Genomic DNA, 25186 nt, shown 5'->3' with positions numbered 1-25186 from the left:
AGTGTGATCCCTATCAAAATCTCAAGGACATTTTTCACAGAAATAGAATAAAACATTCTAAAATTTAGACGGAACCATGTAAGGCCTCAAATAGCAAAAGCAGTCCTGAGGAAAAAAGAATAAAGCTGGAGGCATCACATTGCCTGACTTCAGGCTATTTAATAAAGCCATAGTAATCAAAACAGCATGGTATTGGCAGAAAAATAGATGCATAGATCAATGGAACAGAATTGAGAGCCCATAAATAAACCCATGCATATATGGACAATTAATTTATGACAAAGGAGCAAAGAACACACAACAGAGAAAAATAGTCTCTTCAATAAACGGTGCTGGGAAAACTGGACAGCTGCATACAGAAAAATGAAACTAGACCACTGTCTCCTGTCATACAGAAAAATTAACATAAAATGGATCAAAGACTAGAATGTAAGACATGGAACCATAAAACTCCTAGAAAAAAACATAGGCAGTATACTCTTTGACATTGTTCTTAGCAGTATCTTTCTAGATATGTCTCCTCAGGCAATGGAAACCAAACAAATACTGTATGTTATCACTTATATGTGGAATCTAAAAAATAATACCAATGAATGTATATGCAAAACAGAAACAGAGTCACAGGTATAGAAAACAAACTAGTGGTTATCAAAGGGAAGAGGAAATGGGAGGGGCAAATTGAGGATATGGGATTAAGAGATATAAACTACTATGTATAAAATAGATAAGCTGCAAGGATATATTGTGTAGCACAGGGAATTTTAGCCATTATCTTGTAATAACTTTTAATGGAGTGTAAGCTGTAAAAATACTGAATCACTACGCTGTACACCTGAAACTAAGTAGTAATGTAAATCAACTACAATTCAAAAAACCCAGTAAAAAAAAACAACAACAAAGTAAATGAACAAACCAAACCAAACAGTAACAAACAGGTAGCTACAGAAAACAGAGTAGTGGCTACCAGAGGGGAAGGGGCAGGAGGGAGGATAACAGATGGGAACTGAATTTTTGGTGGTGAGCACATTGTAGGGTATACAGAAGTAGAAATATAATGCTGTACACGTGAAACTTATAGAAGGTTTTAAATCAATGTTACCTCAATTAAAAAAATAGCTACCTTTCTTGAGGTACTACATGTCAGACATCGTGTACATAATCACATCTTCTCACAGATTCTCACAATTTTCTCACAAATTATTTACATTTCCCCGATGAGGGGAGCGAGGCATAGAGATGTAAATCAGTTTGTCTAAGCCACACACAGACAGCTAAGTACGGTGTTGAAGATTAGAACCCAGATCCCTCTGTCACTCTTGGGCATCCCACCAGGGAGCCTGCCAGCATCTCATCCCTGTGAATGTCAGTCCCTAAATCTTTCGGCTGAATTCCCATTCAATTTCTATTCCTCTCTGCCTGCTTTAGTTCACAGTTGCAGTCCAGTGCCTATCCTTTCTCATTTTCTCTGCAATGTCTTTTGCATTTACAATGCTCTGGTGATAACCCACTATTGAGAGAGAGGGAGAGAGAAGCTCTTTGTTTAGTTTGTGGTAATATAGCACAATCAAGAGCATAAGCTTTAGAGTCACAGGAACCTAGGTTCACATTCCAGCTCCATCACCTGTATCATTTGCCATTTGTGGGACTGAGTTGTTATTGCTTTGAGCCTCAATGTACTCATCCATAAAATGGGTGTAGTAGTGACAACTACTGCATAAGGCTGGATCCTGAGAATTGAATGAGGTTATGTATGTAAGTGATACATCAACTCACTTTATAAAATCATCTCTCTGAGAAAGTTCTTTGTGGCCTGGGAGCTGGTGACCCTCTGTCACAGGGCATTAAATCAGGGTTACAGTCTTACCCTACACTTGTATTCTCTTCTTCGTCTCCTCCCAGTATCTTGTCAACCCTAAGGGACCTAATTTTTTTAAATTGATGGGATACAAAAGACTAAGGTCATTTAGAAAACCTTGTCTTCAGGATCAGTTTGGTTTCATTACCTGATATCCTCTTTGGGTACCTGATCTTGTGGCCCAGTGCTTTAGAGAAAACAGCAGGCATTTATCTTATTACTATGTGTCCAGCATTGAGTTCAGAATAAAAGAAATGTTAAGACCTGGTCTATTACTGAGTTGAGGAGACAGGACATAAAAAAGAGGTGAAATTATTAAGGAATAAAATTATCATGTACATATCAGCACTGATTCTGTTAAAGTGCTGAGTGGTGTGTTAACAGGCAATTAGAGGCTGTAGCCATCCAGGATAAGATGCTAATTGTGTGGTGCAGGAAAGAAAGGCACTGGTGCCTGGGGAGGTTGAGTAGTAACCAGTCCCTCTGAGAAGTCACCTGTGAATGTGATGAGTCACAGAGCCAGTGGGCGCATCCAACCCTCACCAACATCCAGCTTTTGGTGTCGCTTGATGTCCTTGTCTCACATATGTCAGTCACAGCTTTCAAGGTGGAATAAAAACTTGGTTTGATGGTGAATAATGGAAAGGAGGATGGCGATGGCAGTAATGGAAAGGTGAAGAGGTAGAAGACGACTGAGGGCTCTTTCCAAGAAAAGACTTTGTGAAATGACTTTGATCTCACTTGTACAGAATTATTAAGGGTTTTAAAGGATTACATATTGCACTGCAGACCTCCCTCGCGCCCTACCTCATACCCTCTTGACCCACATTTCAACCCCAGCTGTTGCCATAGCAACCAGGTGGCATGCATGTAGCCTGACAGCATCTGTTTTCGGGACAGACCATGCATACCCCTCGCCTCTGCCCCAGGGCACCACTGTGCCTGCCACTGGGGTCCCTGGGGGGGGCCACGTAGCCATTGCTGCACACTCGCAAATCTAAAAGTCTGAAGGATTAAGCGGCCACTGGGCAGCCTTCAAGCTCTGGGGGATGGGAGCCAGTGGACACGTTCTGAGGTGCTCTGTTTCTGGAGGGCCCTTTCTAGTGGGTTACCTGCTGCCCACAGTGGAGACCAGCTTGATTAATACACCCTTGAGTTGTCTTGTCTTCACTCCCTTACCCCACTCCTGTTTCTCAGGACCACCTCCCCTAATAAACCCCCTGCTCGTAAGCCCTTGTCTCAGGTTCTGCTTTGGGGGAAAACTCAGGCATTTATCATTTTCAGTTATCCACTTCTGTACTTTACTGGGAAGCTGTATTCTACACTTACATTTCAGGATTTGGGCAGAGATTCTTGCGCTAACTTTATTCATTCAGGTAACGGACACTCTTAGAGTGACTACTGTACGCTGGGTACTGTCCCATGAGCTACTAGGTCCAGAGAGATAACATGTGGGGTTTTTGCTTCAGGAACCTGTCACTCCATACTAAAGCCACCATCCACTAAAGCTTGTAAGATGTCAGGACCCGCTCTAAGTCCTTTGAAAGCCTTACCTCACTTGATCCTCTCAACAGCTCTGTGAGGAAGGCATTATTATTCCCATCTTTACAGGTGAGGAGACCAAGATTTGGAGACAGGAATTTGCTCCAGGTGGCAGGGCTGGACAGTGATGGGTGGGGTCTTCGCCATGACTCTACACAGAGGACGTGTTCAGGCTACAAAAGGAAGATTGAGGTCACAGCTGTCTGGACAGGTGGGGTGCTCACACAGTTCCGAGTATGGGGCATATGCCTCCTGTGTTGCCCATGGGAATTCATACAGCTGGAGGCAAATCACAGGTGAAGAAGGAATGAGAGGAGTACTGAGGGGTCAGGGGCAGTGCAGGCAGGCCCATGGGGAGGGGGCGCCATGAGCCAGTCCTTGTAGTTGACGCACTCCTGGTGGATGGGGCCGAGAACGCATCCCTAGTGACCTGCCAGCCTCCCTTCCCTTACCACTCTGCTTCCTGTACCCACCAGGCCCTGCCTTTGCATCACTAGAGTTGGACAGGCTTAACCAGGGGTGGTTGGGGAACTTGGCAGGTGGGAAAGCAGCAGCCCAGGTCTGTACTCCAGAGTGGAGCAGGGATAAGAAGGGCCCCGCTTCTGTTGGGGGCATGAGTTTCTCCCCTGCCTGTACTTTAGAGGGATCGTCAGGCCTCTGTTAGAATCAGGCAGCAGTAGGTGCTGCTAAGAGCAGCCAGCCTGTGTGTGTGGCCAGGCCTGTCCAGGCATCACGAGGAGCTGTCGTTTACGGTCCCCTCGAGGTGGCTGCCGTCTGGAGTGAGGACCTGGGTAGAGAACATGGTCTGTGCCCCAGTAAGGATGAGTTCTTTGCCTTCCTGAGAAGTTGATCATTACTGGAATTTCTAGAAGACTGTAGGCTGGGTTTTAAAACGACCTTGGTTAGATTCGTCCCGGGATGGTCCCTATAGCCTCTCCCGATGCGAGTGCCGCGACCTCCACCTGGGGCTGAACGCTCTCCACCAGGGCAGGCGGGCTGCGAGAAGACCAGGCAGAAAACCTCCCACACAGAGTTGGCGAAAAGTGCTGTCCTCCCCAAGCCTCTTCCTTCTGATTCCTCTCTCCCAATCCTTCCCACGCCCGCCACCCAAGTTCCTTCCTTCCTCTTCTCTATGGATTTGTGCCTTCTTTTTCTGTCTTGCCTTTCTTTCCTAATCTGTCCAAAATCCAGCTCAGGAAAATTAGGAACTCCCACAGAATGATTCACATTGAGTGTAAATGGACAATAATACCTTTAAAAAAATATAAGAGGTCAAAAGAATAATTCTCTGTAGGTGAAAGGTGAGGCTCCACACATCCAGCTGTCAACTAAGGGGCTAACTATTGGTCAGGTTGAATTTCTTGTACCTTGTAATGCACAGGATAGTCTAGGTTATGCTGCAGTAACAAACAGCCCTCACGCCTCAGGGACTTAAAGCAGCAAAGGTTTATTTTTTACCCGTACTACATAACCATCAGGGTCATCTGGTGGCTCTGCTCTGTGATGTCGTTGTCCTTACTCTGTGGTCCAGGCTGAGGGAGCCTTGCAGGGGACCTACATCACAGGCGTTCAGATTTCATTGGCCCAAAGCAAGCGGCTTGGCCAGCTCACCTTTATTAGGTGGGAAACTGTAATGCTCATTCAGGGAGGGGAAGTGGGAATTGTTGAACAGTGATACAGTCTACCAGATGTCCCTACGTGTGGGTCCAACCTCATACACCTGCCTTCAGCTTTAGCAGATACTCCCAGCAGCACCACAGGCTTGGGGTCAGCATTCAAGGTGGGAGTTTTGTTAAAACAAAAGCAGGGCAGGTTTAGAGAAGGTGATGGTGTGGAAGTGACCTGCTCCTATCTCCATTCACCCTGCTCAGCCAGGAGCAGCTCTACCAATCAGGGAGAGATTTTGATCACAACACCTGCTCGTTTCACCTGCCAGAGACAGCCACCAGCTACAACTCAAGGAATTAGTTTCTTAAAGATAAAACATTCATGGCAGGGGGTGTGTGGCCAAATATGAAAAATAATGGAGAGCATGTCAGTCAAAGTTTTGAAGCTAATCAAGGGCCCAACTTTGTGGCTGGTCGCTTTCCCCTAGTCTTCCTGCCCTTGTCCCCTCTTTCATCTGTTCTTGATTTACTGTGATTTACTCTGTGCTGGATACTTGTTAAACTTGGGTAACGTTAGTTCAGCTGAGATATGGGCTCTACCTTCAATAATCTCACAGTCTAATGATCAAAAATATACATGTTTCATAAGGTGTTAGATATTTAGTCTTTTGCAGTGATAAATAAGGAATCTGTTATGGACTGAATTATGTCCCTCCAAAATTCGTATGTTGAAGCTCTAACCCTCAGTGTGACTGAAGTTGGGAGATGGGACCTTTAAGGAGGTAATTAAGGTTAAATGAGGTCCTAAGAGTGGGGACTCTATAATCTGATAGGACTTGTGTCCTTATAAGAAGAGACAGCAGAGATCTTTTTCCAAACACACACACAGAAGAAAGATCATGTGAGGACACAGAAGATGGCTGTTTGCAAGCCAGGAAAAGTGGTCTCACCAGAAACCAACCCTGGCAGCTTGAATTTGGACTTCAAGCCTTCAGAACCGTGAGAAAATAAATGTCTTGTTTAAGCCACACAATCTGATCTGTTATGGCAGCCCAAGCTGACTGATACAGAATCCACTCTAAGTTTGTTACTGAGGCCCAGGCTCAATCCACTCTTTTGTTTGTATAATATCATTTTTATGACTATTAATGGTACTCCATGCATGTGTGACCCTTCATAATACCCCAGGGTTTTTGCACTTTAGTTACAGGAATCTGTCCTCCCCACAGTCTCCTGGATTTCATAGTGCAGTTAGACATGTCTGTAGTTTATGGATAAGGAAACAAAATCACAGAGAAATGATCTGCTCAAGGTCACAGTGACTGATTGTGATAAAATACGAGATCACATAGGTAAAGGGGTCTGAGGACAGGGCAGGAGCTGGGTCATGTGTGGAATCCCAATCTGAACTTGCCACCACAGCCTGCTTCACTATTTAGGAGAAGGAAACACATCTCCTTCCTATTCATGAAGTATACTTTCTGTGTGAGTCTTAACCACCAAAACAAACAAACAAACGAACAAAAAACAACCCACAGAACCTCTGGCTGATGTCAGTCCTTTTGGTTTGTGCTAGACCTTGAGGTCACCAATTCCCAGGAGCCTCGGGTTTGGTGGTTGGGGGGCGGGCAGCAGGAGATCAGTCTATCTTACATCTCCCCACACTCCTCTTTCCTACCTTTCTTCCTTTCTTAATTATCCTTTTTCTGTGTGTTTCTGTCTCTCCTTCCTGATCCTGCTTCCTTTCCGATTCTCTTTTCTCATGGTTTTCACTTTGAATAATAAGAAAGTTGGAATTTCATGGCGACATCCAGCCCAGCCTTCTCCATCTGCTGACCTGAGGCTTAGAGAGGAAAGTATCTGCTCAAGGGCAGCCAGTGGAATGAAGAGCAGAGGACACAGTTTTCCTGGGCCCAGCCAGGGACTTACCCTGCACCATCTGCGTCACTTTCCCTTTCCCCTCCGACACCACCTCTAAGCCGTGGAACGGGCCACGATGGACGTGAGCGCGAGCAGATGAGCTGTCTTCTTCCCTTCCCCTTGCCTCTATTGCCACCCTTTCCATTTTCTTCTCCCTATTCTATTTCTACTCCAGAGACAGCACTGGGTTCAGGGTCTCCACCCTCTGTCAAAATTGGGGGAAGAGGACCCATAAAAGCATTTACACTTAGGTATAGCTTGCCAAGAAGACTTGAAGCAGGGATGGTAATCCTAGCGTTATCTCCAGAGTGTGTGACTGGAGGATTGTGTTGAGAGAGATTCAGAGGCAGATCCGACTCTGTGCCAAAGTGATGTCCGCTAACAGCATTGACTGGGAGTAAGTTTGCTTTCCCCAGCTTTGCAGGGTTATCGCCTCCTGCGATGCCTGCTTTATAGCTGAGGACAGAGCCTTAAGTAAAAGGATGTATCTGATATGGCTGAGTACACATATCATGTAGCTGGAGAGAGAAAGTACTGTTTCTCTACATCATAGAGGCCACCATCGCCTACTTATGGCCCAGCCTCTCCCCCTCCCCCTCCTAGCCGGACACATAAAGAAAGACCCCAAATCCCAAACTGCATTTTTATTATTTTTTAATAAACTTTATTCTATATTACAAATAGGTTTTTTTTTTGTTGTTCTGAACTGCAAAATAGGAATGCCTTATATTTACATACACAGGTATACAATTAATTATAACAAAGGTACAGAAGCTTGCCTTTACCAAGTTACAACTGGGCTCCAATTTAAATAGCATAGGTTTCCTTTTAAAAAACTTTTTTTTAAATCTTTTTTTTTTTTAATCTTACTCAGATACTCTTCTTTAAAATCAAAACCAGAAGACCCTCTTCCTCTAATAGATTTCATCCACATATCTTTGAGGCTCATTGTAACACTGTTGTCTAAAGATATGTTTTGCTTTGTTCTAACAAAGGGTCGGTGTTCAAGGTGGGAGCTTTCTGGAAACAGAAGTGGGGCAGGGCTGGGAGTGGGTGACCCAAGCAGGAATGACCGCCCTACCGCCTTCAGCGCCCTGTCTCTGAGACTCAAAGGCCCCTGCCTCTTCCTTAAACCACCCATTCATCCTTTCCTGTTCCTCTTCCTCTCTCTAGTGTTTGAGACTTAACTCTGGGTCATCTGACCAGGCCAGACTCCTCTCCCCCCACCCCTTGGCTCACTGAGCCATTATCTCTTGTGGTACCCTGGAGTTGTTGGTTGCTATGGTAACTTGGCAGGACCCTGCTGAAGGAGATAGGCTGGTCTCTACAAGCTAAAGTGGGGAGGAGGGCGGCTACCTCCAATTCTTCCCTCCCATCTCAGGGCCTGGGGTTCTTGTTCTTGGTCAGTGCAGCCAACTCATGACTAAGCCAGGACCTCTGGCCTCACGGATGCCAGGCCCAGGCGCAGGGAGTGATGGGGGGGGAGAGTCATCCACCCTAAAACACAAAGCCATGGTTTCCAAATGGAAACAAGATTCTTTGAGGTAAACTAGCTTTTCTTTTTAAAGAACGGAAGGTTTAACAGGCCAAAACAAGCTGACAAGATCATCGGGGAAGGAGAACACACATGGACACATACACCTTTTAAGTTGTCCACCTGTATTGCGTCCAATAGTCCTGTTTGGTAAAGTGGTGTCTCAGTTTCTTAAGTGTCCTTTGCATTGCTCTTTAACCGTATCCTCTGTTTGGAGTTCTACTCTTGTTAAGGGAGCCCTTCCAAAATGTGCTTGAGTTGTAAGATCAAAGATACCAACAAAAGAATTTCTAATTCCAGATAAGGAAACTGGTGGAAGATGAGCTGCACAGACCTATTTGCTGTGAGCATCTGCCTTCTCGGGAGAGGGGTCCCGCCACAACCAATCCCTAACAGGGTCTCCCTGCTGTTTGGGGGAAGCTGTAGGATTCAGCAACACCAGGGGCGGCCCAGAGAGAAGTGAAAGAGGGTAGAGTGGAGGGAAGGTGGGGCTCGCCTGATCAAGGTCACCGGGCCTTCCCCACCCTGGCCCAGCTCAGTCTCTGCTAGTACAAACAGAAATCTCTTTTTATTCATAGGGATTTTGTTTTGTTCTGATTTAGAGTAGTCACCTGCCTACTCAAGGAATTTAATTGGGACTCTAATGAGTATGTATTACTTTTACAACCAAAGCATCCTTTACATTTTATAAAAGCTGGATACTCCCCCTAATAATAAATTTTATTGGGGATCAAAGATTTGTAGTTTAAAAAAGCTCTCTCTTGAATGAACTTTTACTGCAGAGATTCCTTTCCGGGTGGGAGGCGGGGTTATTCAGTTTTCCAGAGGCTCCGGAGCGGAGCGTCAGCCTCTCCCAGGAGCTGCCTCTCCGGCGTCCCCTGTGGCTGTCCCTCAGCCTCCCAGTCTGTAAGATGACTCGTTTGCTATGCCTGTGGGGTGCAGAGGCAGGAGGGGCAGGGGTAGCACGGCGGGGCTCCAGCCAGCCAAGGGAAGCACCAAGAATGTTGGCAGCCGCGGAGGCTGCTCCCCCTGGCATGGCCACGCCTGGGGATGTCCTGACCCATTTCTTTAACAACAGGGGGAGCCCCCCTGTTCTCCGGTCTCCAGTTTCTCCTCATCCCCTTGGAAGTCACAGATAAAGAGTTTTGTGTTCCCCCCGTCCCACCCCAGTATTTGGACTTTACATCCACGCCTGAGCACCCTCCTTAATCTCAAACCCTTAAAATACACAAACAAAATATAAACAACTACAGACCCCAAATAAACAGCCAACCTACAGCTTAAAGACAAAGGGAAGGGCTGAGGGATGGGAGGGGGGCTTAGTGGTCTATCCTGAGAGCTGACAGGAAAAGTGAGGGGCTGAGAGAAGGTTCTTGAGGACGTGAACTAGAAGCAAGAGGGCCAGGAAGGAGGTGGGATCTGCCCGGGGCGGGTCTGCTGGGGGCACAGTGGGGACTCTGGTACCTGGACGCTTTTCATTCATGGGATCGCCTCTCAGACGCCCGCGCTGCGGTTCTCATTGGCGGGGCCAGTTCCTGGAAGGGCCGTGGTCCAAGGCCAAAGCTCCTCTCCCTCCACGGCTCTCTGTTTTTGATTAACAGTAATTAACCGTAGCCTTCACTGCGTTCGTTATTTGACTTTGCATCCTGTGAGGCCAAAGGAAGTGCCCCTTTGTCCTAAGAGCTGAGACGGATGGGATAAGGAGCTTTCCCTTTTAGGTGAGAGAGAGGGGTTGTTTAGGGCTCTGGAAACATCAGCAGGACTTGCCTTGTGGAATGGAGGCCATTTGGGAAATCACTGCTGTGGCTCCTCTGATGGGGGCCCACCGGCCCTGGCTGGGCCAGGGAGCCCCGAGAGCGCTCGCGGGGCGAGGCAGCTTTGGAGGGCTGGATGGGGCTAGGGCGGTCCCAGGGGGCTGGACTGAGGGCGGAGCTGTCCACCGGGGGCTGAGCAGCTCCTGAACTTAGTGGCTATGGGGTCTTGGGGCAGAGGCTACGCGTGCGTGCGGGAGGTAGGCAAGGGGGGAGGGGGCACTCAGGAGCTAGGCATGCAAAGGGGACAAGAGCGCGAGGACCTGGAGTGAGGGGAGGGGGTGTGGTGCTGGGATAGTACGTCGACACTGCTCCGGGCCTGGGAGGTGACAGCTGGGCCTGCAGGGCCAAGGTCAGAGACCTCGCTCCCGCCGCTGCTTGGGCACAGTCCAGGGCAGTCTGCCTCAAATTTCGGGATTTGTTTAAACTGATTTCTGTCTTTCTAGCATCTCTGGCCTCACTCACTGGCCCACGGGCTCACAAGAGGGAGGCTCTAGGGCTCTGGGTGTGCACATCACGGTTGGCCTATGGGACGCTCAGGTTATCCTGGGTCCCTGACTTCCAAACCACCCTGAAAGCAGGGGGCAAGAAAAACATGTTTTCCTGAGGAAGTAACCGACACAACAGCCGACTTCACTTAAAGGTACCATTTGCAGTTAGCCAAGAAATGCCAGGGTTTCTCCTTCCAAGGAAGGACAGAGAATGGCAAAGCCCAGACCTGGGGGAGACTTGTGCTCCCGGGAGAAATGACCAGCCTGCAGTTAACTTTCCCAGCCTCTCTCTCCCATTCTTTTAGATTCAGGACGTTGTAAAGTTCTCCCTCCCCCTCGCCACTCCCCGCGCCATGCCATCTCACTTCAACATTCAGACTCCTTACCTCACCTAGGTCAGTTATTTCGACTGTGTGATCTCCTGGTACCATTTTGGACCCTGGTGGTTTCAAGGGGTTGAAAGAGTGAAAGAGATGGGATGAAAGGGAGGTGAGGAGACATGGCCTTTTCTCCCCTGCTCTCTGCCCACAACTCAAGGAGTCAGATAAAGGTCCCACCTTAAACAGAACTGTGACCCTGAACATTAACTGTGACACGGGGTGGGGCCTTGAAGAGACTTCCCTTCCAGAGGACCCAGTCTGCCCAAGGCCCTTCTCTGGCACATACTGGCCAGCATGGGGTCTCTGGCCTGCCAGGAGGAGGTTGGGCATTCCAAGGGGAGGTGTGGAAAGAAGATCTGGGGGGAAGAGAGGCTTTTTGACAACGCTGCCTTGTCTTTACTTTGAAATGTATCACACGTGCACCAAGAATCCAAACGAAAGAAATGGAAAACAAACAGTAAAAGGAAAAAGAGCTCTTATGGGGAAGATGGGTTGTGACGCTGCGAAATTCGATCCTATTTCTCCATCCCCCCAGCAGGCCACAGAGACTTTGGGCAAACAAAGCGCCAGAAACAACCCACCCCACCACCCACCCCCACCAATTAAACTAGAACCCGCCCCAAACCCCTCCCCCAGGAGAGACGCGGAGGGCTTGGAAACTTGTCCTCCCGCCTCCCCTCTTTCTTCCTGACGTTTCTCCCGAGGTGACTGAAGTTCCTCTTACAACAAAAACGTGGGGAAAAAAATTTGTACCGACAACGAAACAATAATAATAATCCGGTAAAAAAAGAAAAGCTTCAGCAGAACCATGATAACAGTCTTTTTTCTACTTGTTCATTTTTTTTCTCTAACTGTGCAAAACTTAAAAAATAATTCAAAACACACTCATACACACATACTTACACTCAGCTTCCATTCAGCACATCTGTGTTAAATATGTTTGTGTCTGTCTTCTCCCCAACCCCTTCACATGTGCAAAAATATTTTAGCGGCCCAGGTGCCTCCTCAGCCCTCCTCTGGCTTGCTTCCTTCCTGGCCTGCCAGGGCTTGTGGCTTCTGGGGAGGAAATCAAATGATCAAGGGTAGAAATTCCATGCTTCTTCACCTGGCACTTCATTTGCCAAAACCTTTGGTTATGCTTTTCCCCCTTGACATGCATATTTTCTCATTCTCCTCTTCCCGTCGGTTAGGTTACTTGTATTTTGCCCATCATTTGTCCTGCTCGACGCCACATCATGCCCTGCTCTGCGTCACCATGGCCCGGCCTCCAGTCCTGTCCAGGATCCCCTTGGCCACTGACCACCCTGATTTCCTACGGAGAGGTGACCTCACCCCTCTGCACTCAGCACAGAAAACAAGTGTTGAAATGTCCCGAAGTTGCAGAATGAATGGTGAGCAAGGGCAGAGAAGGGAGATGCTTCAAATCCCCCTGATAGGACAAGAAAGCTTTCTGAGCTCTCTGCCTACTCCTGGGGCAGACACACACACACACACGTGCATGTGCACATGAGATCACACACACACACGTACTCATATCCAAAGGGGCTAGCATTCTTTAAGCACAGGGTGCTCCACAGATGTTGCTGGAAATGGTGTGGTTCCTTCCTCTTTCCACGTGGGGCCCCTGTGGAGTGGATGGCAGGGGAGGATGTCTGATGCTCGGGGAGTGAAGGCGGGACTGTGGAACCTTGTCCCCAGCCCCACCTGAGATGATGCCGCTGCTTGCCTCCCAGAGTGGTGTACAGCTCCACACCGGGGCTGCCGGGCGAGTCTATGGCGGAGACTGGACCACAGATGGAGATGGCGTCTAAGGTCCCTTCAAGGTTATAGGTTTCCATGATCCTCCGTCAGACCGTCTCTCACTATAGCCCCTGCTCACCTAGGACACATGTCTGAGCACACATTCATCTGGCTGGCTAAAATGATGTATCCGTGGATGGAAGGACAGATGGAGGAACAGACGCCAGAGCCAAGGTCAGTTGTACGTCCCTCCTCCCTTTTCCAGCCAGGTCCTTCCTCTTGATTCTTCGCTCCTTCCCAAACACGACAAACCCGGGACTGAGTTGGGCTGGCATTTTGGTTTGTCTCTGCAAGGCTGTGCTTGAGTGTGTTTCTTTCCATGATGACTGCCAAAGAGCTGAGGGAGGAGAGTGACTAAAGAGACAGCTGAGATGTTGATGAAATAATTCCCAAGGAGGTCTGAACAGTCCAGAGACAAAGTCACCTGCATCTGCACCGGCACCGGGTTCTGCAGGGAGCCAGGGGCGAGGCTGTCAGGTTCTGCAGGGAGCCAGGGGCGAGGCTGTCAGGTTCTGCAGGGAGCCAGGGGCGAGGCTGTCTGCCCCAACTTTCCACAGAGTTCTCAGGAAGGATGGCGGGGATGGGAGCCACCGAGAGAGCTGGAGGTAGAATCTCCCAGATGCACTCGGCATTTTACCTTGACCCCTGATGAGCGATGACCAAGGAGGATGGAGGTGTGTCCTCTAGACGGCACTCGGGGATCTGCAAGGGATCAGACCCACGACTATGGTCGTGATTCGTTAGCATGTGGAGGCAAATGGAAAACAACCAATTCTGCTTCCAGGGTAGATGCAGCTCTCTTCTTTTCTCCCTCTACGTGTTACATTTCTGCCGCTGTGAGCCAGATTGGGAGGTTGGGAGGATCTCCACAGTGGGCTGTAACTGCTCTTCTTTCTCCTGTCTGGTTTTCCACAGGCCGGGAGGAGACTGGGCAGGCAGGGCCCTACGGGCACTTGGAAAGGCTCCAAGAAGATTGGAAGGGAACAAAAAGGCCTCTGGATGCCAACCCAACAAGTGGGAGACAGCCTGCGAGGCACCCCACGACGCTTCACGCTCCCCACTCCAGCCACACGCAGGAGGTGCAGCCTTCTCACAGTTGCAGAGGGACCACGCCACTGACAGACCCCCTGGAGATGGAAACCTGGGCCAGGAGACGTCTTCCCAGTGAAGGTAATACAGAGCTCACTGCCTCGTCCGCAGGCCAACGTTCGGCTCAATGCGGGGCTATCAAAACGTGGAAGGTGAAGTAGCAGTACAGAAACATCCTTCATCCTCATCCGTATTTGGGCCCTGCCACTGATGCATGGGGTCAGCGGGGAAAGAGGGCCCCCTCTGATGTCTTCTGGTCACCAGGTCCCTCACGGGGCGGGGCGGGGGGCATCCTGGACTAACTGAGGGTCGGTGGCTTGGCTCAATCATGTTGGTAGAGCAACTGAAAGAGAGGGGATCCAGGAAGGAGAGAGAGACAGAAACAGGCCGAGAGAGAGAGAGGGAGAGAGCGCTGCTCAGGGGATGCTGCTGACGCCGGTCGGAACTTGCACTTGGTAAAGATGATAATCTAGACTGAGGCACGGCTTGGTGTGTCCCTCCCTCCAGGGGGTGCCTGGAAGGACGGTTCTCAGCTGTCTAAGCTCATGAGGGTTATGACTTGTTCTAGTTTGTAGGCCAGTTTCTGCTTCCCACACTGGTCATCGTGGTCCAGAGGTCCAAGGATCTGTTGAAAAGCCAAGAACGGGGCGGTCACTAGTTTGCGTGTGTGTGTCTGTGTTCTTAGGGTACAACAGACAGGGGGCGTGGTCAGAGGGTCTGGGAGGATGTGTGCAGGTGAAGCGGCCCACACGAGGTGGCAGGGGAGGCACACAGCCTGGGTGACGGGGTTGGGAGGGGTGGGGCAGTGCTCGGGCATAGGGGACAAACGTGTGGGCACCCAGGTGTCAGCGCAGGATGCCAGCGCACGCACCAGCATGTCTGAACACGTGTACATTTCACTGCTCACGGAAGACAGCTGGGAGTGGGCAGAAGACACCTGCTGCAGTTACCTAGAGGTTAGACAGCAAACAGGTCCATGCCCAGTGGGAAGTATGGTGCTGTCTCGGGGTGACTATGATTTCACGATATCAAGACATTCCACCACCACCACCCCCGCACCGTGAAAAAGGAACGTCTTCCTCGTCCACAATCCAAGGCCTGAAATTCCACATTTAGCAAGTTATTTGGCTCCCCTTTGCCTGTTAAGAAACCAGTATCCCTCGGAGAGTTATGTCTTAAGCTTTACTGGTCATTGACACCCAACGGACAATGTCTGCACAGCCTTTGCTGAGATTACATGGGTGGCGGAGGACGGCGACAGAGCAATTGTGGACACCTGAAGGAATATGTATTCGAAGCTGGCCCAGACTCAGGAGCTGTAGGATTGAACAAGGGCTCCACCAGTTTCTGGCCGGGTGATGTGGGGCAAAACATGTAACCTCTCTGAGCCCTCATTTCCTCATGTGTACAATGAGATGGGACGTGTGACTCCCTCTCGGGCTGCTCCAGGAGAGGGGATAAAGTCACGTGACATATGGGAGCGCCCATCACACAATGCTGGCTCCAGCAGGGGCATGTGACGGCAGGGCTGCTCTCTACGGGTCCTGGGGTCTGAGGGAGCAGGGAGGGGAGAGGAGGCTGAAGGCTTGAAGGGAGGGTCCCAGAGCTTTGGACATCCTGGCCCAGTTAATAAATTTTTAATTGGGGAGACCAAGCGAGTTGCCAACTTCTTAGCTGGCCAAGGACCACCAGTGACTGGCCCCAACATTTCATAAAGATGGGACGTTTTAATACTAACCGTAGACGAGTGAACTTGCAGACTAAGGGACAGGCCTTTCCAAGATGAGACAGTGGCACTCATGTATTGGCCTACTGTACATCGTCCTCACTTGTCATGCGGCCACAGACACGTGGAAACTGCCCTGGATTAGCACTGGCCCGTAGGCTGGCTCTGGGGTCCCTCCCCTAGAGGACCCACCACTGACTTGCCCTGCACTTGAGGTTCACAGCATTATACTGCTCATGGCCTGTGGACACCAGGCCCTGGGCCCTGCTGGGGCTCCTTCCTTAATCCAGAGTTCCTAGACCCTCCCTCAGGAGTGAGGCTGGGAGGAAGCAGAGAACCCAGGGCCCTGGCTTCAGCTCCTATTACTATCTTCCACTCACAAGGCAGCTATGCTGCTGCTCAGACATGGGGAGCCTGGATTCTGAACCTACCTGGTCTATACCGGTATGACCAAGAAAACCATGGGCACCTCTGTGCTGGCCAGAAAGAAGGCAGTGTCTGCAGGGGCAATGACCCCAGATGAAGTTTCCTAACTAGGGACTGCAGCAACTAAAAATAGACTCCATTCTGCTCTGGTCTGTATCTATTCTGTTCTGATTCTCTCCTACCCTATCATCTTGTTTTCTATTCTATTCTATTCTATTCTATTCTATTCTATTCTATTCTATTCTATTCTTTTCTTTTCTTTTCTTTTCTTTTCTTTTCCTTATGACCTGCCCATGGAAGTGGGGAACTATTTGCTTAAAGATAATTAGATCAGAGAGAGAAAGGGAAAAAATCAAGGAGAGGGAACAGCAGGAAAGAAAAAATAAAGAGAAAAAAATAAAAGAGATACTTGATCTATATATCTGAAAAGAACAGGGATTAATGTAGAACTGATAAGACTGGTATGTTTCTAGCATCCCTGTCTTTAGAGCACAGCCCTCAAGTTCTGGGTGGTAGAGTTTCCCCAGCAGACGTGGGGGAGGGGGTGTGTCTGACAGGCTGCTCCGGGCAGGGATTTCTGGGTCTCTGCCCCAGTCCTTCCCAGCGGGCCCCGAGCAGGGCAGGGCTCACCTCCTCGCTGTACTTGCCCACGTAGGAGAAGATCTCGGAGAGCGCGCTCATGGTGTTGAACTCGTTCATGTGCATCCGGGACTGCTCAGCCAGGTACGCATTCATGTCCTGGTCACTGATGGCCGGCATCTTCCCGATGTCCGAGTAATACCTGCCGAGGCACGAGAGTGAGGAACCGTGTGTGCGGGGCAGAGGAGAGATGGAAACTCCCAGCGCCGGGTCTGGGGCCAGCGGGTTCGGAGGGTGACCCAGACACTATCAGAGGGTGGACAGGGTGGGGACAGGAGGAAGGAGCGACTATCGCCTGCACTGGCTTTGCTCCCGGCTCCCGGAAGAGTGGTCCAGTCTGCCTTGTGTGTCCTTCTAACTCCCCCTCCCACAGACGCAAGACATCCCCTCCATGGGGCCTGAAGGCTCTTCTAGGCAGTTGCCCTGCCCTGATGCCCCCCTTCTCTGAGGTTAGCCAGGAGAAGGGTGGGGCTGGGGGCCGCTTGCGGGGAGAGGCTGGCAGAAGGCAATCAGTCATTGTCACCTGCAGCTGTGCACTCCTGTCAACTGGTTAATTAGATGCCAACATTTACATTTTTAATTTCTGAAGTTTGACATTTTATGCAGCAACCCCCAGCTCTCCCACTAGAGGGGAGTTGTGTCGTTTCCTAATGAGGAACTGAAGGGCCCTGGTGCCCCCCAAGACAGGTGCTTTCGGCTGTGGGCTACGGGAAAGAGACCAGGCACCTGCAAAGGCGGGGGAGCATCAGGGCCGTGGGGCAGCACACCCAGGAGTCCTTGTGGTGTCCCAGCTCAGCCCACGGTGAATGCCCGCCGCTTCATTGGTGGGGAGAGTGAGCCTGGGAGCTTAGAACAGAGGAGGGTGGCGGGGACAGTCACCAGGGCGGGGACTAGGGTGAGGCAAGTGAGGCAGCTGGGGAACAAAGTTTTCAGAGAGTCGCTCACTCTCACCTGGGAAGGTGCAGGTGACAATGACAGGCCTTGGGTTCCCAGAACTCAAGTCTTGATCAGGTGAGTGGAGGGAGTATTCTCAGAGGCTCTGGTTCATTCTCACCCTGGACCTCAGCCCTGCATCTCTCCCTCTGCATCCCTTACCATGCTGACCATGAATCTCTCAGTCCTGTGCCCACCTTCACCTCTGCCCCTAGGTGCCCAGGAGTTGGGTGGCAGACTATCAGAGGTGGCACTCGTGTGCTACTCCAGCATCATGCTCAAGGGCCTGCGTGAACGACAGGTCAGTTTGCGCCAGGGCATCCCCAGGCCGGCAAGGATTGGCAAGGGGTGGGCTGGCCGCCCTACTGGAGCCATAGCCCTGCATGGAGGCTGTCCTGCCTCCGGCTCATTTGGACTTCCTTTCTTCACAATGTTATTTCAGTGTGGGGTCCTCTCTTCCCTCGCCCTCCCTCGTCTCCAGAGCCCTTGGGCCCCTCAGCTCCTTGTCCTGTTTCATTTTGGTTCCTCTTTTCCATCCCAGAAGAGCCCACTCTCTTCCAGGCCTGACTCCCACCCCAAAACATCTTTAGGGTCCCCAGGGTTCCAGGTAATGACATCCCAGGTGTTCAAGTTCCAGGGAGAGACTCGATGCATTGCCTCTATTTCTGGAAGGGAATAAATGCAATGTTCCCTTTGATAGCAGAGAACCAGGGCGTCAGTGGTGGCCCCAACCTCGCCACTCCTAAGGAGATTTGTGCCATCGTCCCCTCGCGACTCCATGCCTAGTGAGCAAATACATTTGTCCGGCAAAGGGTCACGTCCACAGGTCGTATGGGGGGAGGAAACAGGAACAAACGAGCCTCTCGCTTCTGTGTCATGGCCAGCAGCCAGACGCAGCTCTGGCAACATGGCTGGGCCCAGAGTTTCCTCCAGACAGTTTCACTGTGTCACCACGGACAGCCAGACCTACTGACCGCGAGGAAAACCCCAGGATCCCGATGGGACGTGATCGTCATCAGGAGCAAAGACTCCTGCCCTTCCCGTTACTTGCTCCTGAAACCTTACAGGTAGGTGGACGGCTCTGTCAGGCTTTCTGCAAATAGCATGAGGCCTACTACTGCGACCTTAATGGTTGTGAGGGGCCTCAGAGCCCAGGTTAGGGACCACTGTCTTCATGGGAAACAGCAGTCGCCCGGCACTCTGTCCCTTCGCAATGGCCTGCTTTTACCGCACTAAAAGCCCAGTCCTTTGCTCCGAAGAGGATATACAGAAAATGAGTCTGTGTGAGAAAGAGAGGGAGAGGGTGTGAGGTGGGGTTGAGAGGGGAGTGTGGGAGGGCAGGGGTCTAACTCCTCACCTGCAGTCATGGGGGCAGACGGCCTGGACGTGCTCTGCGTGATTCCCGCTCATAGTGAGGTCAGGTCTGCACGGGGCAACCCGCCCCTCCTCTGCTGCCTGTGTGCAGAGGGCGCTGGATGGGGCCAGCGCATGTCGGTGCCACACACAAGCCTACGAGTGGATCGACCGCATGTCCTCACCTTCAGCAAGTTCTAAATGGCTGAGCTGCGTGGCTCTGGGTGGTCTGATGTCCTAGAGGAGTGTGGGGCTTGAGGTCTGCTGACATTCGGCCCATCCTCACCCCAAGCCCTGCCTGGAGCTAAGTGGGCCCACCCCCCCTGCAGGTCTCTGCTGCCCTTGCCTCGACCTCTCCCTGCTCCTCTCCAGGGCTCTGCCCAGCCCCACTCCCTCGCCAGCACCCCTTGAGCCTGGCAGTGGCCCTGCTGCTCCGGCATCGCTGCACTGTGTACACAACTGCTTCCTCTCGAGCGCCTGCTGTGCTGGGGCTTTGCGCTGGGCTCTGCCACTGAGCAGCCTTATTGATTGTGAAGAATGCAATTATGTCCCATTAATGAACTTCACACGAGTGCTCTTATCAGCTAGCTGTGCCGTGAGGAAAGGAAAGGTCAGCCTGGGCTCCTGTGCTTGAACTTGCTCCCATGGGATGTCCTCCTGCAGGCGAGCCCTTCTCCAGAAGGGAACCAGGTGGGATGCCAGCCCCACTGTGGTCCTGATGCTGGTCCTCAGGAGCTGCAGGGCCCCAGAGAGCTGGATTCTCTGCTGTTGCCCAGTCTGCAGTGTTTTACATTCATGTGCTTCTGTGAGATGCACCCAGTGTGTGATGGTGGGCACCCCATCTCTGCCTTTAGGATGGCCCCAGTGATTGAGAAGGTGGTCTCCAATGCCCTGGACTCTTAGACAAGAACAAAGTATCCTCATCCCTTCAAACACCTCAAGGATGAAGGTGCAGACGTGAAGGACATTTAGAGCCCAAGGCTCTGATGTATAGATACTTACTTTTCAAGCTCCTGCATAAAAGTCTTTTCCTCTGTGTTCATTCACTGACCTCCCCAGGCCCAGCAGAATCAGGACGTTGCTCCCTGAGTCCCCACAGCTGATGGGGCTTGCTGAGGGCCTGTCTGTGTGTCCTCCTTGACCATGATGAGGGCCACAAGGGAAGGATCAAGTCTAATCCATCCCGAGCGTCCAGTGCGCCCACGATGGACACCGTAAATGACCCATGGATGAATGAGTAAGTTAATAAGATGTCCATACTTCACCTCCAGTATTGCTCCCAGGGTGAACTGTCACAAGTTTTATATTTGGAATGGATGGCTTCTTTAGGAGGCGTTTTTAAATATTCAAGATTCTTAGCCTGTTTCGTGTGTGACACAGGTGAGAGATGGCATCCCAGCGAGTGGCAAGCCCCGGTCTGATTCCCAGGGGCCCATCTGTGGCTCCGTTCCATTCACTGCTACGTGGAAAACCTGTGGCTGCAGGTAGGGGAGGCTGCGGTTGCCGCGGGGTTAACTCCAACTTAAAGTGAGAGGCAACCACTCTAACGTGAAACGCGTGCTGCTGTTGACAGAGAAACAGAGATTTCTGCTGCTCGTGACACACCAGTCTGGTGACAACACTGTTGAGTTCTGCTGGCTAAGATGAGGGTAGCAGTTGGTTGCTACCACGGAACCAAGAGCTTCTTCTCCCTTTCACTAGATGTGGCCGTAAGCAAAACCCCTAATACTTGGAACGGAGGCAGCAAAGACTGGGAGTCTGCAGTGAGGCCACCAACCACAAGCATTGCAAGGTATGTGGAGGCGGGAATGGGATGGAGGATGGATGAGAGGACAAGCAGAAGGATGGGAGGGATGTGGGGTGGGAGGATGAGTGGGAGAATGGGAGGGGATGGTGGGGGGATGGGTAGATGAAGAACTTCGAGGAGGTAAAGCCTGCTTAGGTATGCTAGAGTGACTTGGGCTGCTCAACCAACAGAGTTAGTGAGGACTCCTGAAGCCGTATGCTTCCCACCCCCCTATAGAGAGGGCCACCAGGATAAACCCTGTTTCTCAGCTGTGAGGACAGCAGGCCCTCCCCCAGATGTGCGCAGGGCACGCTCTACGGCACCGAGGCAGTGAGCCTGGGCCCTGTGTGCGCTGTCTGCAAGCTCACAGCAACCGAACATCGAAATCAGAAGTGGGCAAGCCCTGGCCACAAGAAAAGGGCCTTCTACCATCGTTCTTCTGAACTGGAGGCTGCCCGTGCCCTCGGCAGGCCAAGGTGGGCGAGCAGGCTGGCTGTGGGTCCTGAGCAAGCTCTGTGCTGCTGGCCTTCCATTTCCCATCAGCAGACAAGCTCAGAGGCCAGCCTCCTCGGGAAGGGAGACTGGAACTGATCCCCTCACCACCGAGGGAAGAAGCACTCTAGGCTTGATCTCCAGACCTAGCTGTGCTATTTCCCAACCCCTCTGTCTTTGTACCCTCATCCCAGAAGGGGAGGAGAAATGATTTGGGACCCCAAGCAAGTGAGAGATGACTTTCCTGAGAGTGCCTTTGGTTGTTAAGAAACGGGCGGGATAAGAAGTGGAGACCATCAAGGCACTCCTAAAAATAACCAAATGGACTGGGGTTACTTGTGGGCTATAGCAGCTGTGTGGCACAAATCTCATCTAGCACCAAGTGAAAGGGAGACCATTAGCCCGGCATGTGCGTTATTCTCACCTCTGACTAACCGGGCCATTCTGGGGAAGTATCCTCTACACAGTTGTTTCATAAATGCTCCCAGCCCTTCACATCCCGGCTTTCTCCCTCCCTGCCCGAGGTCCCATTGCAGTGACACTGCACCGGGACAGGGATGACCAGAGCCCAGCTGCTGCCTCTTTCTTCTCTCTCTTTGCTGAAGAGCCAGCTGACCACACAGGAGAGCTTGCTCCTCTTGGCGGCTCTGTTGTCAGAAGAATGAGCCACTGTCGACGCAGGGGGAGGTAAGAGCCTCTTTGGTAACTCAGACATAATCAGATACGAGGACAAAAGAGTGAGCTGTCTCTCTGACAGCCGAGGCTGGAAGCCCACCACATGTACCAGCAGGAAGGGGTGGGGGAGATATCAAAGAACAGAGGGAGGGGGAAAACAAAATGCAATTCTTCCAGCAGAACCATGTTACTGGGGTGGCCAGGATCCCACCCCACTCTCGGTTATTCCCTCTGTAAAAAGGGAAGGCAATTTTCAACTATAAAGATGGAGACTGTCTCTCTTCCATGGGTGAAACAATATTGTTCATTTTGTCTCAGTCAAGAACAATTTCTGGTCTCTGTCTCTTCAAAAAAGCACCAAATCTGAGTTTCCATGCAGGTTTCCTATCTTTCAGCTACTTAGAAGAGAGAGGGACTCTAAAATCAAGACCGCCATGTAGAGGTGTGCAGGTTGTTCACTGCACAAAGGTGCTTGGTTGAGAGGGTGAGCTAGGACTGACGGCTAGCCTGTCACTCAACAAACCAGGCATCCTGGCATGGGGCCACATCGTCTGGTAGGAAGGGGCACCTGCCTTAATTCACACAGACACCATATGGGTTGGCAAAAGCCCTGTCTAAAAGTATCATAAACTGTAGAAAAGAGCTTTGGGAGTCAGCTGAATTTGGGGATCTGCTTTTCTCTTGGCCACTTAAGTCATCTTGGACGGATTACTCAACCACTCTGTATGTATAGTTCTTCACCTTCATGGGCACAAAATGAGCTTATAAAGCCTGTCCTCTTATATTCCGGAGCTACTGTGATGAATAAATAAATAGACTTTCAGCTGGTTGTTTAGCTCAGGTGCTTGGCATATGGAGCTGATACAGCCCAGACAAGCCATGAATGTTCTTTACCGTGAGTTAGCTTTGTACCCAGAGGAACCCAGCTGCACAGCGCACAGGTGGCCCTCCCATCACAGGTGCATGGCTGAGACTGGATTAGGTTAGGGCCACTATGGCTGGGAAGGCACCGTAAGGGCCCGGGCATCAAGAGCTCATCGTGCTGAGAGTCAGGGGACTGGGACTGTGCGAAGCTGTTCGGTGTGACAAGGACGTCCCCACAGGACACTGGAAGAACTGCCAGATGGACAGGGGCAGATGGGGACAGGCCTCCAGCCCGCCTGTGGCAGGATGCTGTTTGGTCCCTTGGAGTCTTTCTTTTTTTTTTTTTTCGTTTTTTAGTGGGCATCAGAGCAGGAAACTCTATTTCCTTCCTGGGCCTAGAAAGAGCTGGGCCCTCCATGCAGGGGAGCAGAGCGCAGTGGCAACTTCTAGCCATGTCCCATTCTTGTTTCAGCTGACAGTACTGGGTCCGTGGACTGTGGGTGTCACCACTGCAGGCTGGGGCTTCGTGCGGGACCAGTCTGCAAGCCCTGCCCATTGTGGAGGGGAAGGAAGGGGTCCCACATCCACCAAGGAAGTTGCCTGCTGCGGCCCAGGGCCTACCTGGGCTCCCCGGCCCAGCACTCACCTCTCCACCCAGTTCTTGTAGCTAGGGATGTCCTTGGCGTAGAGCAGCTTGTTGGAGGGGGAGTCCTTGCCCAGCCGGTGCTCCGACGTGGAACAGGAGTCCATGAAGGTCTGGGCCACCACCGACAGGCAGGCGTCAGTGATGCTGCTCTTGTGGATGTCAAACACAAACTGGGGGTTCTTGATCATGTTGACCCAAAACCTCAGGGGCAGGCTGTGTGGGGGGAAGAGGCAGATGGTCAAGGGAGCTGGGGGGCAGGGGGCACTGTACATTGACCTAGAGAGTTCCCTGGAGAAAGAGAAAAGGCTGGGAAGCAAGGGTTCTGAGGGGCCTTCTCTATGTCATCAGTTCACTTTCCGGGGACGTGGAGATCAGCAAGGTTGAACAATCTGTTCAGAGACACGGCGTTGATGGGCACTGGAGGGCTCGACACCCAGCCTGGACCACAGGACTCACCATCTGCCCTGAGAACACAAGGCTTTGGGGTCCGAGGCAGCCATGACAGGTACTAGAAAATGGAATTTCTGACTCTCTATTCCACTGTCTGCCCCCTATGCCACAGATACAAGGCATGTCTGGTTGGCAAACCTTAAATAGCCTGGAACCTGGGCTTTGTGTCTTATTCTCTGCCCTCTACTATATGACTGGAAGAAGCCACGCCCTTCCTGCCTGGTCGTATGGGCTTATTCCTACATGGTGAGAGCCCTGGCACTGAACAGTTCAAGTGGAGCTAACTGATTCCCATCCCTAAGCGGGCAGGCTGAACAGACCCCACTCCCGGCCCCTCACCTGCCCCGTTGTGTTCCCTCCTTCCCCTCACTTTCTTCCAGTTAGCACCTGCTGTATACCAGGAGCTATGCTAGCAACTGGGGGTCCAGTGTGAATAAGACCCATCCCCTGTCCTGCAGAAGTCTGCATACCACTGGGCTCGTGGTGATGTCAGATGTGCAATCACGAACTTTGGGTGTTGGACCTGAAGGATGGGTGGGGTCCAGTGTGGGAGCCAGGGAGGTGTGAGCAAGTCTACCCAGAGGGGCGTTATCTGGAAAGTCTTCCCAGAGAGGAGGACACTTAATGGTCTCAGTATTAGAGATGCAGATGAAAAGCTGAAGGAAGAGGAGAGGAAGGTACTGCCGAAGGGGAGTGAGCCAAAGACAAAGCGGAGATGAAACCTGCAGCGCCATCTGCTAACGGAGCCACCTGTCTGTTGCTAGAAAGGGTCCCGAGGCAGCGGGCAAAGCCTGCCCGCCTGCCCCTTTTGACTATACTCTGCTGGCTCTCAGATCCCGTGGCTTCCATCCAGCCTGTGGAGACGCAGGTCAGGAAACGGGGTGGCACCCAGCAAGGGACCGTGCATCTCCCTCCCTCTGCCTGCGCACCGCCACCTCCTGCTATGTGCCCTGATGCTTTACTGTGGCTTGGTTGCTGTCCTCAAGGTTGGTAATAATAGTTACAATGTTTGCGTGTGTTTGGCTTGCCTCTTACAACTTAAACTCTTTTGAATTACATGATTTCAATCCAGCAAGAACAAGATTTCTATATTTGTTGTATCTCCCAGCAGCCAGCACGTACATACAACAAAGGCTAAAATACGGTAGGGCCTCATATTCAAGACTG

The 25186-nt window shown here is 51.1% G+C and overlaps 1 protein-coding gene across 1 annotated transcript in view; it reads right to left on the bottom strand.

Moving 5' to 3' along the window:
• Nucleotides 1-7572: 7572 nt before the first annotated feature.
• The window catches only part of PLXNA4 (plexin A4), a 380029-nt gene continuing 362415 nt past the window's right edge, over nucleotides 7573-25186 (bottom strand). Inside the window, exons 29-31 of the mRNA XM_022580815.2 lie at nucleotides 23570-23782; nucleotides 16812-16962; nucleotides 7573-14654 (exon numbers count right to left, since the gene is read on the bottom strand). Of these exons, the coding sequence (XP_022436523.2) occupies nucleotides 14559-14654; nucleotides 16812-16962; nucleotides 23570-23782 (460 nt within the window). The 3' untranslated portion in view covers nucleotides 7573-14558. The remainder of the gene's footprint in view (nucleotides 14655-16811; nucleotides 16963-23569; nucleotides 23783-25186) is intronic.

Source organism: Delphinapterus leucas, chromosome 9, assembly GCF_059928025.1.
Source record: "Delphinapterus leucas isolate spDelLeu-1000000601 "Yukka" chromosome 9, BTC_Dleu_Yukka2, whole genome shotgun sequence".
In the NCBI taxonomy this organism is placed as follows: domain Eukaryota; kingdom Metazoa; phylum Chordata; class Mammalia; order Artiodactyla; family Monodontidae; genus Delphinapterus; species Delphinapterus leucas.
This window is presented reverse-complemented; position numbering and strand designations above follow the sequence as displayed.